The sequence below is a fragment of the Corylus avellana genome, chromosome 1, assembly GCF_965113065.1.
Source record: "Corylus avellana chromosome 1, dhCorAvel1.hap1.2, whole genome shotgun sequence".
Classification (NCBI taxonomy): Eukaryota; Viridiplantae; Streptophyta; class Magnoliopsida; order Fagales; family Betulaceae; genus Corylus; species Corylus avellana.
Genome location: NC_142490.1, coordinates 24,581,138 through 24,597,616, shown reverse-complemented (window position 1 = coordinate 24,597,616; position 16,479 = coordinate 24,581,138). Strand labels below are relative to the sequence as shown.

Here is a 16,479-nt window from a genome sequence, read left to right as displayed (position 1 = left end):
GCCTTACTTTTTTAACTTGTGCAGGCAGACTTCTACATCCTACCTAAGTATAATCTCGATGCGATAAAAAAGGACGCGTTCTGAGATATGGGCGTGAAGCTGAAGAGTTAGAGAAACTTAGTGAAAGACGCGATAAAAATTCAGCCGGGTGATACTCCTGACATCGTGAAGGCGAGAATGGGTCAAGATGCCGTTTCAAAATATGACGCCTACAACTTGGATGTGTTGTTGGATAAATGGTGCGACCCGAAGAATCAGGTAGGTTACGAGTGTAGTTTCATTAATTGTAAGAGTAGTGATAGAGGTTACGCGGCGTGCGTGAACAGTAACGCACGCTACTGACGTGGCATGTGCCATGCTGTAACCCCTATTTAAAAAAAAAAAAAAAAATTTCAAAACCAAGCGTCAAAACCAATCCCCGCGATACCCATTTTTCATTTCCCCCCATTTTCTTCCCAAACCTATTTTCTCCCCCCAACTGGCACATTGGTTCTCCCCCACCGGCGCCAGCGTGACTCCTCCCTCCCACCGTGCGTCTCCCCACCGTCACCGCCGCCAACGAACCCGTCTATCAGCTCCCACCGGTTCTAGTTCTCCCCCACGAGACTTTTCTTCCCAAACCCGTTTTCTTGTGGCAACGAACCCGTCTTTCGGGTGTTTCACATTTTGACAATTTTTTTTTTCTTTGGAGTTTAGCTGGGCTGTTCGTGATGTGAGGGTGGTGAGCTCCACTAGCGGGGCCACGCAGGCGTCCCCGAAGACGTCCCTGCAGAGCTGGATGAAACAGATAAGGCAAGGATTCATAAAACTATACATGGATTTTTGTTTGTATGTTTTTCTCTGCACAAAACATGAATTTATAGCCTAGCTTCTCTTTGCACCCAACACCACAATCTTTGGGTTTTCCATTTTTTGTGTGTTTTTAGCTCAAATCTCTGTTTTAGTAATGAACTCTAGTCTCTTGCCTACTATGCACACCTTGTGTTCGGCAAAATGCCTAACCAACATTTTTGAGATATGAATTTCAATTTATGTTTTAAAATGCTCTTGCTAAATACCTATGGTGTTTAGTGGTGCAGGGGACTCAGCCGCATTTGTTATTCTGGTTAATATTTGGAGGGTTTTTCTTAAACTAATGCTATCCCTAGCCATTAGTATAGCTTGAGCCACTGTTTCCAACTTTCCATCTGATCCCATAGGCTGGTGTTACAGTTTAAACTCTGAGATTCCTTTTCCCCAAAAGCCAAATTTGCTAATGCTTCAAATTGACTTTATGGTCTTAGAAACTAATTGTAGAGCTGATGTTGTAAACTGCCCTCTTATTAGAGCTTGAATGGTATGTAAGGAAAGCCCCTATTTTTTCAACGACTTAAACGTCAGTTTTAATCCATGGCCAAAGAGTTCCCTGCTTCTTGCTTTGTGGCCTGTATAGTAGAGTAAATTAAAGTAGATTCACATGGTATCCTTTCCTCAATCAAATTACATGCTGAGTATTTTCACTCAATACCTTGTGCTATTTTGCTTTCTTGGAGACATGATTGTCAATCCCTCTTGCTAACACAAAAACTTCATGACTATTGAGAATGGTTTTGGGTTTAGTAATATTTGATTTTGTTGTTTCTATGTGATTATAAGAATGCTGTTTTTTTTTTATTATGCGACTGAATTTGTTGTTGTCCTAAACTGTGAAAAAACTGAAAAATCCCTAGACTGTTGATGGTTGGAGATGATGTAATCACTGTATTTTTGGGTTATGACATTACCATTGAAATTTATAGACCATAGGATGAATCCATCAGAAAAATTCTTCAATTCTTGATGAAGATGGCAGATTTGGTGTAAATACTGAAAACCTGTTGATGAAAATTATCAACAAGAAATCAAGATAGAAAGAAATAAAAGCAAGATGATATAAAATGGACGAGGTCAAAAGTTAAAGAGAACAATCTTGTGGCAAACTGAACAAAATCTAAAAGACTCAGTTGACCCCATTGAATCAATGTCATCTAACAATTTATCTCAAGTCACATCTCTAAATGATGTATTTCAAACACTTCCTACTTCACGTCCCTTTTCCTTAGTCCATATAAAACTCTTCCCTATTTGCTAGACATCTCATTTTCCTTGAAGAAATATGTCTTGCTGCCTATCTCTGGAATTTTTATGAATTGTTTTATTCTATAGGTTAGAACATTGGTCTTGTAAATGGAAGAAGTTAGAACCAGTGTACAGAACCATTGTGTATTTTACTGGTAATTCTTTGCAACACATAAATATGAACAAATGCATAATATTCACTGTACTTTTTATATTTTCTTTCCAGGTTCCGTCATATATATCTCGATCTTTGGCTGGCAGCTATGACAATGAAGCTGTAGCTATATTTGCTTGATCTTTACTTTTTACCTCTATATAAAGGTTAGCTTTTGTTAAATATTCCTATCTAAAAACTTCTATTTTTGAAAACTAGTTACAAAGTTAGATTTTTTGTGAATTGTTTTTTAAAAGTTTTGTACTTCTCTCTGCAACTTAAGAAAAGCTGTCACTGCACTTGCAGCCTGTTATGCTATCTTGTCTATGACCTCATAAAAAGACTAGGAGCTTTGTAGGTTTCTCTGCTGGAAGAGCCAAGAGGACTAGAGGAGAGCAAATTGGAACAAAAATATTATTTGGGGGGACAAATATAATATTTTAGAGGGACAAACTTGAAAAAACCATATACGTTGGGGGAAATTTTAAAAACTTTGGGGGGACATTCGTCCCCCCAAAGCAACAAGTAAGTTTGCCCCTGAATTTTACTAATAAAAGAAAAGGCCAAGGTGGAGTCTCTAAATTCTAGTGCTTTGATCAGAAGAAAGGATTTTCGCTGGTTTCAAACACAAGCCCATGCAGCCTACCAAAAAAATTAAAACTCAATAATTTTGCTTGAAACATCAACAATGTTTAGAAGGCAGCTGTTTTGACACAGTGGTATCAAAGCAGGTGGAAGAACCTGAAGAAGAAAGTGAATGAGCGGAAGAAAGAGAATGAAAAGCCTGACTAACAAAGAACCGGTCATAGAACTAAGATTGACTTGTTACAGAATTAAACAAAGACAGAAATTAAGACTATTCGAATGGGTTTTTGGGATAACTACATGCTTAGAAAAATAAAAAAATCTTGAACAAGTGAGTAAAGGAGAGAGGTGGAAGAATAAAGGTAAATCATTGGATTTAAATATATGTTGTTTGTGCAGAAAGTTTTATTGAAAAGATGCATAATTGGTGAGACCCATTCAAAGAATCTTCTAGTTTGTGTTCTCAAGAAATTAGGACTAAAAATCTAATAAGATGTAACAAAAATGGTGGAGGTGGGGAAAGCGGTAGAATGGTTTGGTGGTGCTTGACACTGGTCAAATATATGATTTGTAAAAGTTCACGAACATAATTTAAAGTAGGGGAAAATGCATTTTACCCCCCTGAAGTTTCAGGAGTTTTTCAATTTGAACCCCAAAGTTTGAAAATTGGCAATGTACCCCCCTGAAGTTTCAAAAAGTTTCAATTTGAACCCTCCGTTAATATTTTCCGTCTAAATGGATGGAAGTGGTCCCACGTGCGCCTCACGTGACATATTAAGCCGTTTTCTTCCAATTTTGCCCTCAATCTAGATATCAAAATTATGAGATTACCCTCAAAGGCTTTTCTTCTGCACTTACGTACTGCACGACAATAAGAAGAGAGTTTCGTTCCCAAGTAAAAAATTTCTCTCTTGCACTCTCTCTAACACACATTGAAAAAAATTTCTCAGGCCAGCCGCTAGGTTCTGGCTGTGAGAGGAAATGCTTCCAAATGCTTAATTAGATAACCAAAATGCCTCCATGAGATGCCAGCCATTGCTTGGCCCCGTACGCTTGAGAAGAAATCCCTTCCATGCCCATTGCAAGCCCAGAAATGACAGAGTAGCTCCAAATCAACGTAAATCAACGTAAGGCTCGTTTACGTTAAACAGAGTTTGAACATTCTCCTCCTTCAGACGGAAGCCATAAGTCAACTCCCGAAGTGACGAATATCCATCTTGTGTTGTTGCCAGGCATCCACTCTGAATCTTCTTGTCAGAGACATCTGCAGTTTGATTTCCATTTGTTCCCCTCCTCGCATTACTCTTGTCAGATAAATCTGCAATTGGATTTCCATTTAGGTGAAAGCCAATGTATCGTTTTTCTTTCGCAAGCTGAATTACAGCGTTCCGAATTAACGGGTGCATCTTGTAAAGTTCTAAGCTTGGTCTGCGCTTTTTGGAAATGCACTCGATGATGCCTTTGTCGATAAATTCTTGGAACAAATCGTTCTCCTTCTCCTCGCCAGTCTTGGAGGATAAGAACCCCTCGCTAACCCACCAATGGACCAATGCTTTCTTCTTGATGATCCGGTTCTAGGGGATAAAGTTTCCAGTCCAAGCACATGGTCCAAGAAGATCACATTCATACCAACAACAACATTATTTTACTTGAAAACTAATAATCTTTCTGAGGCATGTAAATAATGACACCCCATAGTTCCTAGCACATGATCCATTGATGACAAAGAATCACTCTGCTTTTGGTTGCAGAAACAGGGTAGAACAGAGGAGTGTGGATTTCATTTCATACTCTGTGATTGCACTTCTTTTTCTTCAACAAGCTAGAGGGTAAAGAATTTGGAGCTAATTAATTATTATTGTTGATAATTGGTGCATTTGACTTGCTGTGATTGGTTTCAAGGCATACCACGTTAACAAAACCAATTAAGAAAACTAGAAACATGCATGCATGCTCCATCACCCCACGGCTTACTGACATGCATGTGAAAGTGTCATTCTCTAAGCTTTGCTATATATATGCCAATGCCTCTTTCTATTTCTCATACCTTCTCATTTTTTCGAGCTAATTAGAGAAAGAGAAAGAGCCGTACGTTGGCATATCATGGCCAACTGGGGATATTTGCATGGTTACTCCACCTTAGAAAATGACTATGTTCCCTTAACCATTATCTTCATCTTTCTTACTACGTTCCTTTCCATCTTTCTTCTCAAATTCAAGTCAAAATTCCATAGAAACAGTGAGCAAAGGCCACTCCCACCAGGCCCAAACAAGCCAACATTCCGGTGGATACATGGCCTTATGAAAGATCAATGGAAGAAGATGAGAAAGGTGGTGGCTTCCAATATAATCAACTCCAAAACACTTCACTGGCTACTTAATAAATGGACGGAAGAAGCCGACAATCTTGTTCGGTTCGTTTGTAACCAGTTCACTTCACTTTGGAGCTTACTCAATCATATTTATGCATTTGCTGTGTCGGATTACATCCCATGCTTAAGAGCGCTAGACTTAGATGGTCATGAGAAGATAGTGAGTGAGGCTATGAGAATTGTTAGCAGCTATGAAGAACCGATCATCGATGAGAGAGGCGAGCAATGGAGTGATGGGAAGAAGAAGGAGGCTGAGGACTTGCTTGACGCTTTCATTTTGGCAAAGAATTCCAACGGGGAACTAGCTCTATCAGTAGAGGAGATCAAAGCTCAAATCACGGCAATTTTGCATTTTCTCCTCTCTCATTCTTTTTCGAGAACCAAACAGAAAGCCAACAACAAACCAGAAACGGGACGACAAGAAAAGTTGGGTATTTTAATAACAGCCATAGTAACCTCAACCCGTATAACTGCCAGAACCCTGCGGCTGGCCTGAGAAATGTTTTTCAGTGTGTGTTAGAGAGAGTGGAAGAGAAAGTTTTTTTACTTTGGGAAGAAGAGAAGGTGCAGTACGTGAGTTTAGAAGAAAAACCTTTGAGGGTAATCTCGTAATTTTGATATCTAGATTGAGGGCAAAATTGGAAGAAAATGGCTTAATATGTCACGTGAGGCGCACGTGGGACCACTTCCATCCATTTAGACGGAAACTATTAACGGAGGGTTCAAATTAAAACTTTTTGAAACTTCAGGGGGGTATATTGTCAATTTTCAAACTTTGGGGTTCAAATTGAAAAACTCCTGAAACTTCAGGGAGGTAAAATGCATTTTCCCCTTTAAAGTAAGAATAATTTTTAAAATCGCAAAATCTGATAATCAGGATTGCCAAAATCCCTTCTTTTGTTAATGCGTAATGGATTCGGTGAATGAAAAGAGAATAAGATTTTTTATTTTGGGGGCTTTGTTTAATTGGTTTGGTGTTAATTTTCAGTATTTGATATATTTAAAACGTAAATCAACATGTACTTGGGTTCTTGTATTCTGATTTTTTATTTTTTTATTTTTATTTATTCATAATCTATGTTTGTGACGGAAAGCATGGTGATGATGCTTTACTTATTTTGATTTTCCTTGTTGACGCCTTTAATCAAATTTATTTTTGGTTTCGACATTATGCAGAATCAGTTTGTTTGCGTCCTATAGGAGAGCTACAATGGAAGGATTGGCACTTTGGTTGGCACTATTGCTCCTTTAGTGTCAGATTCAATACCCTTTTTATAGGCTTGGATACATTTTCATGGGTGGCTTATAATTTGCTTGGAGAAGCTCATTATTTTGTCTCTAAACGGGTTGAAATAATTCTTTGTTATTTTCTTAAAATCTTAGTGAGTATGTTATAACTTGATTGATGAAGGTTGCTACTTTTCTTACATGTTTATACAAATACTTTTCTGTTTTGGAATATTCTGTGTAGATTATAATTTACTTGAAGAAGTGAAGAGGGTTGTAGAATCTGCTCAGAGAGTGAGAACTAAATTGTGTGGGAATGTTCATTTTAAGTCATCGTGTCGCCTTAACAACCACAAATTATAATAATGTTTTTTTAGATAGTTTCTGACTTTAGTGAGGGGTTATTATTCTTGTTTGTTATGCAAATCCTTGATATTGCAAAATTCATATTTAGGAGGGCATGCTTGTGTATTCTTTGGAATTCTGTTAGGAATCCTGTATTTGTGTGATCTGCTGTGTCAATGTTTATGATTTCAACTGCCAGAGGTAATTGTATTTCATAGTATGGGCTTTTTAATCTTTTTAGATAAAACTACATCTTTGACCAGCTTCTGTTGCATTGCGTAACTGTATTAAGTCGAAGAGATAGAGCAAGTAGTGTGTGGCTTGATCTAGTGTTTTTTTCTTCCTATGATTTTAGTTAAGCAAGACTACTATGCACTGGATGATTTACTTCATTAATTGACAATGTTTAGAGTTGTCGTGTTGATATGATTATGCATTAGAAGGGGAGATGTTAGATTGCAAATTGATTTTCTCATCTTAGTTACTTCTTAAATCCTCATAGGGGAATCCATTCGTTGAAGCCATGGTTGGCTTGGTTGTGATAAAGCTTTTAATTTTGGCTGGCCTTTGGTTTTACTGAACCATTTTTGTTTTGTGGATTTTCTTTTTTAACGGTCTACTTTACATATTTTTATTATTGAGGATGCTAAGTTCTTGAATGATGCTTCTATTATTGTAGGTTTTCTCCACGACAGCTGACAACCAAACTTAGGTGAGGATCAAGGTACTACAGGGCGAGCGTGGAATGGCTGATGACAACAAGCTTCTTGGAGAGTTTGAGCTGTCGGCATTCCGCCTTTTCATGTAGCCTAGAAGCACACAACAAAGTTTTCTTTTTAATCGAAAGTAGTTTCGTTGTGTAATACTCTTTGTATATATGTGTATGTGATTGGGGAAAATGTTTTGTATTAGCACCTAGACTAGTCTTTTGTATTAAGAAAAGTTCAAGCTAGTGAATTTTTTTACTTGTGGCATCTCAATAGAATATTGTCAAAAGTCCTACTGTCAAATTCAAGTACACGATATATTGTCAAAATTACAATTTAGGTTTGCTTTGGAAATACATTGAATATGGGTAGGCATTACTGTGTTTGAAATGTATCCAACAAGTGAGTTGTGCTTCAGTTTCTAGGAAGCAAGAGCTCCTGGAGCGTGAATTTACTTGATGAAACCTTCTTTTCATTCCACAATCTTTCCATCACCCAATATGTATTGACAGTATTGTGCTAAGAGACTGCCTTCTAGTCATGTTAAGTCATGAAAATTAAAATTTCTTCATGCATACAAGAAAAAATCCACTTTCTTTGTGCAACATGAACTCATAACTAAGATCGAAAAACCACCCATTTTTCCCTTTAAAGAAAAGCATACTATTTTCATAAAATAATATACTATTTATGGCCAATAAACTTTAGAATTCTGATCCTATGCAAAAATTTTGGTCATATTGTTTCTAATTTACCCTCAACAACTCTTGGAAGACGATTGTATATTCTTCTCAAAATAAGCAATTACATCAAAGAGGGGTGAACGGATTCATTCACTAACAAACAACGATACAATCAAATTTAAGTGAAAAATTAAAAGAGCAACAATAGTCCTTCCTTGTATGGCCACACTCTAAATTGCTTCAACATCTCGGTATGCCTCCTGATCATACACATCAAACAATTAGAGATCAATGCCCACACAAATGTAATTTTTGCTATTTGATAATGCAGACATATTCTATTCATATGTACAAGCTAATTAAAAAACACCAACTAGCACAATACTAGAGTCTCAGTTCATCTTCAGTATCATTATGCAAAATATACATAAGCATTACAAACATGCATAGATTCTGCAAAAACAAACTTAGAAATATTACGTCTGAACACCACATAAGTCAGGATTTGGCCCCAATTCAGTCGTATGGTACCCACTAGAAACATTTTCATCTAGGCTCCAAAAAAAAAAACTTATTTCTAAGAAACATCATAGAGACATTCATCATCATAGTGAGAAATGCAAACAAATGCAATAATATCTATATATAACCGTCTTAGTTGATAGAGTAACCAAAGAAGGTACACTAGAAAAATCTAATACAATACCTTGTTTGGCCAACCTGCAAACAAATTTGCATCCATACATGTCAAACCAATAAAACACTAAAACACTTTATTTCCTTAATGGGGGGGTAAGGAAATAAATTCAAGGGGTTACCTCCGATTTTGATCAAAAGTAAACAATTATGATGGACTGTACATGACACACCACATTTCTATTGAATCAAGTATCATATTTAGAAGTGCTGCATGTTTTAGTAAGCATTAACAATACACAAACGTTCAAAATTTTCTACTATCTTTTTTTGTTTTTGTTTTTGTTTGTGTATTCTTTAATGATTTTGAGCATCCAAAGCAAGGTACAATGAAGTAAACCATCACTAACCCCAAACAAAACATAGTTCTAATACCAGGTAGCTTTACGGAAACTATCTCAACAGAAGAAAAGTCAAGTCCACTTGCAACTGCACGGGCTAAAAATATTAAAATCAAAGCACAATACTAATCTGTTTGATCTTTTCGCTTATTATTTTTAAAGAGACAGCTTATTTTTAGAAGTAAATACAACACGACAAAGATCTAAAAGAGCATACTGGAATTTAACAAAAACTAGCCTTTAAACAAGAGCAAACCTGAAAGAAATAACATTTTTGCAAACAAAAATAAATATGGTGAACATAGAGAATGACTCAAATAGCATTAGGGTGAGCCGCTTACCATGTAAAAGTATGCTATGGCATTCAAAGTGGCATAGAAGAGGGATCCCGTATTCAGTGTCTTGAAGAACATATTTGTAGTCAGCAACAAAACATCAGTGGGAAAACATTAACCAGCCAAGTATACCCTACCATTTTTTAAAAAAAAAACTTTTTTTTTTTTTTTGTTTTTCTGTAAAACAAATCAAAATGCCAAAACTATTAATTGGAAAACTATGCCATATTATTTTTTTTAAAAGAGACAGCTTCTTTTTAGAAGTAAATACAACACCACAAAAATCTAAAAGAGCATACTGGAATTTAACAAAAACTAACCTTTATATAGAGGTAAAAAGTAAAGATCAAGCAAATATAGCTACAACTTCATTGTCATAGCTGCCAGCCAAAGATCGAGATATATATGACGGAACATGGAAAGAAAATATAAAAAGTACAGTGAATATTATGCATTTGTTCATATTTATGTGTTGCAAAGAATTACCAGTAAAATACACAATGGTTCTGTACACTGGTTCTAACTTCTTCCATTTACAAGACCAATGTTCTAAACTATAGAATAAAACAATTCATAAAAATTCCAGAGATAGGCAGCAAGACATATTTCTTCAAGGAAAATGAGATGTCTAGCAAATAGGGAAGAGTTTTATATGGACTAAGGAAAAGGGACGTGAAGTAGGAAGTGTTTGAAATACATCATTTAGAGATGTGACTTGAGATAAATTGTTAGATGACATTGATTCAATGTGGTCAACTGAGTCTTTTAGATTTTGCTCAGTTTGCCACAAGATTGTTCTCTTTAACTTTTGACCTCGTCCATTTTATATCATCTTGCTTTTATTTCTTTCTATCTTGATTTCTTGTTGCTAATTTTCATCAACAAGTTTTCAGTATTTACACCAAATCTGCCATCTTCATCAAGAATTGAAGAATTTTTCTGATGGATTCATCCTATGGTCTATAAATTTCAATGGTAATGTCATAACCCAAAAATACAGTGATTACATCATCTCCAACCATCAACAGTCTAGGGATTTTTCAGTTTTTTCACAGTTTAGGACAACAACAAATTCAGTCGCATAATAATAAAAAAAAACAGCATTCTTATAATCACATAGAAACAACAAAATCAAATATTACTAAGCCCAAAACCATTCTCAATAGTCATGAAGTTTTTGTGTTAGCAAGAGGGATTGACAATCATGTCTCCAAGAAAGCAAAATAGCACAAGGTATTGAGTGAAAATACTCAGCATGTAATTTGATTGAGGAAAGGATACCATGTGAATCTACTTTAATTTACTCTACTATACAGGCCACAAAGCAAGAAGCAGGGAACTCTTTGGCCATGGATTAAAACTGACGTCTAAGTCGTTGAAAAAAAAGGGGCTTTCCTTACATACCATTCAAGCTCTAATAAGAGGGCAGTTTACAACATCAGCACTACAATTAGTTTCTAAGACCATAAAGTCAATTTGAAGCATTAGCAAATTTGGCTTTTGGGGAAAAGGAATCTCAGAGTTTAAACCGTAACACCAGCCTATGGGATCAGATGGAAAGTTGGAAACAGTGGCTCAAGCTATACTAATGGCTAGGGATAGCATTAGTTTAAGAAAAACCCTCCAAATATTAACCAGAATAACAAATGCGGCTGAGTCCCCTGCACCACTAAACACCATAGGTATTTAGCAAGAGCATTTTAAAACATAAATTGAAATTCATATCTCAAAAATGTTGGTTAGGCATTTTGCCGAACACAAGGTGTGCATAGTAGGCAAGAGACTAGAGTTCATTACTAAAACAGAGATTTGAGCTAAAAACACACAAAAAATGAAAAACCCAAAGATTGTGGTGTTGGGTGCAGAGAGAAGCTGGGCTATAAATTCATGTTTTGTGCAGAGAAAAACATACAAACAAAAATCCATGTATAGTTTTATGGATCCTCGCCTTATCTGTTTCATCCAGCTCTGCAGGGACGTCTTCGGGGACACCTGCGTGGCCCCGCTAGTGGAGCTCACCACCCTCACATCACGAACAGCCCAGCTAAACTCCAAAGAAAAAAAAAATTGTCAAAATGTGAAACACCCGAAAGACGGGTTCGTTGCCATAAGAAAACGGGTTTGGGAAGAAAAGTCTCGTGGGGGAGAACTAGAACCGGCGGGAGCTGATAGATGGGTTCGTTGGCGGCGGTGAAGGTGGGGAGACGCACGGTGGGGGAGAACCAATGTGCCGGTTGGGGGGAGAAAATGGGTTTGGGAAGAAAATGGGGGGAAATGAAAAATGGGTATTGCGGGGATTGGTTTTGACGCTTGGTTTTGAAATTTTTTTTTTTTTTTTTTTAAATAGGGGTTACGACGTGGCACATGCCACGTCAGCGGCGTGTGTTACTGTTCACGCACGCCGCGTAACCTCTATCATTACTCTAATTGTAATTGTGTTAGGGCTGACATATTAAGAATGATATTTGTGTAGGAGTATGCTGCCTATATGAAGGCATTACGAGCAAAAAACAACACACTTCACTGCACCGGTCGATGAGCTTTGCTAGGGCGACACATTAAGAGGTATTTGTCTTATTTACCACATATATATAGATATATATACGTATCTAACCGTATGTTTATGTTTTTTTTTTTTTTTTGATGATTTTTATTTTTTTTATTTTTATGCAGACCTTATCTTTGGGCACTACTCCTACTCGAGCGCGAGCTTACATCTCGACACACACGAAGAAGGATGGTGACTATCCAAATGATGTGGTTAGGGAGAGATGTGTAAGTACTCACCGATATATATTTTGATAAATTATTGATGATTAACTTTCTTTATATAAGATACTAACTTGTTACTTAACGTACATGAGAGGATGGAGGAATTGATACCTACTGACCCGGCATTTATGTCGAGCGTGACTGAAGGGACGGTACGGTGGACACCGAATGAGCCGTATGCTCAGGCGCACAGAAATAAATTTGAGTACGCTGGCAGGGTCTGACAGGTGGGTCCAAATGTTCTACTGGTGCGGGGAAGCATACAATCGTACTATACATCGTCCCAGGCACGGTCGCAGAACCCTGGGAACTCCTCGTTCTCACAGATGACGGATAAGATTAAAGAACTTAAAGGGGAGCGGACACAACGAAGACGTGCGATGGATGAGATGGCCAAACAGATTGAAGAACAAAAAGCTCAGATAGCAGAGAAAGATGCCATCTTTGAGGCCCGTTTCTGCCAACTTGAGGCCATGCTTGCGTCGACCTTTGGATCCACGCCCGAAAGTGGTAATGCTATATTTGTGTTATTTTTGTTATTCTTCGATTAACATGACTATAGCCTGCATTGATCACTTTAACTGTTAGAATTGTGTCTCCACAAAAGTCTCAATTAGTAACGCATTGTTCCCGTGGTTCATTTTATAACTAACGTATATTTGCATCACTATATATCTGCGTTTTGAATTTTTTTTATTGATTATCATTAGTTCACAACTCATTTGCAGGTAATGCATATAAGGCGTTGGGGGATGACTAGGTTGACTTGGACTGAGCACGTGGTTTCTCATCGCTGTTTGTTAAGTTTTATATACATTTTGTTACTATATGTTGATGTATATAGTTAGATCAAACTATCTGTTTGTTGAGACTAGTTGGAACTTATAGTGTTGTATATTTGTCTTTGATTGTATATTTGTAGTAGATAGAATAGAGATAGTTTGATTGTATATTTGTTTTGTGTTGTGTTGGAACATATTTTCGATGTAAATATTTGTAGTGTTGGAATATATTTTCGATGTATATATTTGTTTTGTTTTGTGTTGTGTTGGAACGTAGTATATGTGTTGGAATTTTGTTTAATTAATCTGTGTTGGAATTTCATATGTATTGGATGTATATGCAAATTGAATTGAAATTTTATATGTGCATTGGGTTGGATGTATTAGATATGTTCGATGTATTGGATTAATTGGATGTATTGGATATGTTTGACGTATAGGATATGTTTGATATATTGGATATGCTTGAAATGAGGTTAGATATGTTTGATGTATTGGATTAATTAGATGTATTGGATATGTTTGAAATGGGGTTGGATATGTTTGATGTATTGGATTAATTTGATGTATTGGATATGTTTGATGTATTGGATTAATTGGATGTATTGGATATGTTTGAAATGGGGTTGGATATGTTTGATGTATTTGATTAATTGGATGTATTGGATATGTTTGATATATTGGATTAATTGGATGTATTTGATTAATTAGATGTATTCAATATGTTTGATGTATTGGAGATGTTTGATGTATTGGATGTATTTGATTAATTAGATTAATTGGACGTATTGGATTAATTGGATAGTGGACGTAAATGTAGATATTGGATTGAATTGAATGTATTGGATAATATAAATATAGATATTGGATTGAATTGAATGTATTGGATAATTTAAATGTAGATATTGGATTGAATTGAGTTGAATGTATTGGATAATGTAAATGTAAATATTAAATTGAATTGAATGTATTGGATATTGGATATTGGATATTGAATGTATATTAAATGTATTGGATTGAATGTATTAAATTGAATGTATATTGAATATACATTGAATGTATTGGATATATATTGGATATATTGGATATATATATTAAATGTATTGGATATCAGGTTAATACGTAAATCTGGGTATAAACCCGAATAATTCAGAAAATATATAAATGAAAAAAAAAATATTTTTGACGTGTCAAACAGTGTGACACGTCAATAATTTTTTTGACGTGGTAAAACTGGAACGTCAAATTTTTTTTTTTTTTTTGACGTTCCAGTTTCTGACACGTCAAAAATTTTTGGCATGGTGAAAATGCCACGTCAAAAACTTGAATTTTTTGACATCCGTCCTTTTAACCGTTGAGGCACGTCAAAAATAACACGTCAGAAGGGTTTTCTGACGTGTCAGTGCCATTGACACATCAGAAATGGTTGGTAAAAAAAAAACACACGATTTTTGTAGTGTGGGCAGAGCACTCAGCTTATTTTCGTAGTTATAACATGAGCATCTCCAAAATGAAAGAGCAGGGTCTCCCATCTTTTGACCAGGGGAAGTACGATAAGGCATATCAAATTGTGGATGATCTTAATAAGAGAGCTGTTTATTGTAATTTGTAGCCAGTTTAACATAACAGAGTTGGCTGAAAAAAATACATTGCTATCCGGGTTTTCTGATGATGTAAAGACAATTCTACATCTCCTTTTCTAATCACTGTAATTATCTTTTCCATGAATAAATATGTCTAAAATATCAGTGTAGCACCCCAGATTTTTAAAGTCTTATTTTAGAGATATTAAATTGATGCTATGATTATATTAATATTCATATTAGGTAATGGCATTTACTTTGAGGTTGAGATATTTATTGATGATATTAGGTAATAATATTTATTCTTGAGGAACTTATTAGATCTTATGAATATTATTGGAATGAATATTGATTTGAGGTTATTATATCATGATGATGATTTTATATTGATTATTTTATTGGGAGATTTAAGAGATATGATAATTGATGATTGATTGGTATAATTTGGAGTATGATTGTAATAATTGGTGATATAATAGGATAGTAAATGGTAGGTATAAGGATGGTAGAATAAGAAGGTAGAATAGTATAGGGTTGGTGAAATAGTATAGGGTTGGTAGAATAGTATAGGGTTGGTGGAATAGTATAGGGTTGGTGGAATAGTATAGGGTTGGTGAAATAGTAAAATGAGGGTATAATTGTAAATTGAAGGTAGAATAGTGTTTGATTTTCTCCTATAAATAGAGCTCTTCTCCTTCACAATTTTCACCACTCATCTCCTCTCCCATCTCTTGCATATATTCTTCCTTCTTCCGCTTTTTACTCGGTCTTTCTTCTTTCTAAGAGTGTTTACTCAGAACAGAGAGAGAAAGGGCGAGACCAAGCGCTACAAGAAAGAAAGAACACAAGAGAAACCGAGAGTGAGATGGGAAATTTAAGACAGAGAGCTGAAGAGGAAGAAAGAGAGTTTAGGCGAGAGAGAGAGAGAGAGAGAGAGAGAGAGAAAGTCAGTGAAGGGATTGTTATGGGTATGGACCAACTGCAGCAGAACGAGTTTCAAGTAATTACCTTTGATGATCCATTCATGTAATCCACTGTAAGTATTCTTACTTACTGAGTATGATATTGATATCCAATAATACGGATTTTTGTGGTTTTATAACTTGTCTAGCATTTTGCTATATATATATGATTCAACAATGATTTATATTGTCGGAAATCAATTGACTCACTACTTCACAGTTTTTGTAGTGCTTGCAGGAATGGAAAATCAAGGTAATTATGCAGTTGTGATTAGAGATTCATATTGAGATGTACAGAGATTCCAAGTTGGTTAAGTTTTGTCTAGAGTTTAGACTGTCGGATAGATTTGTATAAATGCCTGGTACGACATAGCTTTGGGTATTTTTGTATAAAGAAAAGTATTTTAACAGTATTTTTTTTGTATTGATAATTACAGTTTTTCCGCTATATCAGATTGTTACAAAATGGTATCAGAGCCACCTAGTAACGCCAGGTCATGTGGTATTGAAGCACTGCATGATGAGAAGAAGCCCACATTGAGTGGGTAGTTTATAGAGATGGTCATGGGTGCTAAGTCCCACATTGCTTAGTTACTAGGTGAAACTGGGTTTTATAATGAATTCTAGGGAAGCTCCAAATTGACTAGTCCTTTTGGGGTAATAGCGCAGATGTGGCTAGCGTTTTTCCCTGGGATGTTACAAATGGTATCAAAACATTACCCAGCCTGAGATGGTGGGAGTGTGCACAAGCCTATGAGGGTCGCTAGTGGACACACGTTGGTGATGCCAAAAGTGGGTTATATTATAATGGTGTCAGTTAAGACACAATGAAATGTAT

The 16,479-nt window shown here is 36.0% G+C and overlaps 1 protein-coding gene and 1 long non-coding RNA gene across 2 annotated transcripts; one reads left to right on the top strand and one right to left on the bottom strand.

Annotated features, from left to right (window-relative positions):
• The first annotated feature begins 4,939 nt into the window (after window positions 1–4,939).
• LOC132162362 (phenylalanine N-monooxygenase-like) lies at window positions 4,940–5,704 on the top strand. Its single transcript, XM_059572602.2, has one exon. It carries the CDS (start codon window positions 4,940–4,942, stop codon window positions 5,702–5,704), a length of 765 nt encoding a protein of 254 aa, XP_059428585.2.
• Window positions 5,705–8,150: 2,446 nt separating this feature from the next.
• Window positions 8,151–9,632, bottom strand: LOC148588157 (uncharacterized). Its single transcript, XR_015909816.1, has 2 exons — window positions 9,549–9,632; window positions 8,151–8,430 (listed from the first exon to the last, which is right to left on the bottom strand). It is a non-coding gene; the product is annotated as an uncharacterized LOC148588157 (long non-coding RNA).
• Window positions 9,633–16,479: the final 6,847 nt, after the last annotated feature.

What these genes read in the sequence shown, in the direction of transcription:
- LOC132162362 (XM_059572602.2), top strand. Translation starts at nt 4,940, where the DNA reads ATGGCCAACTGGGGATATTTGCATGGTTACTCCACCTTAGAAAATGAC.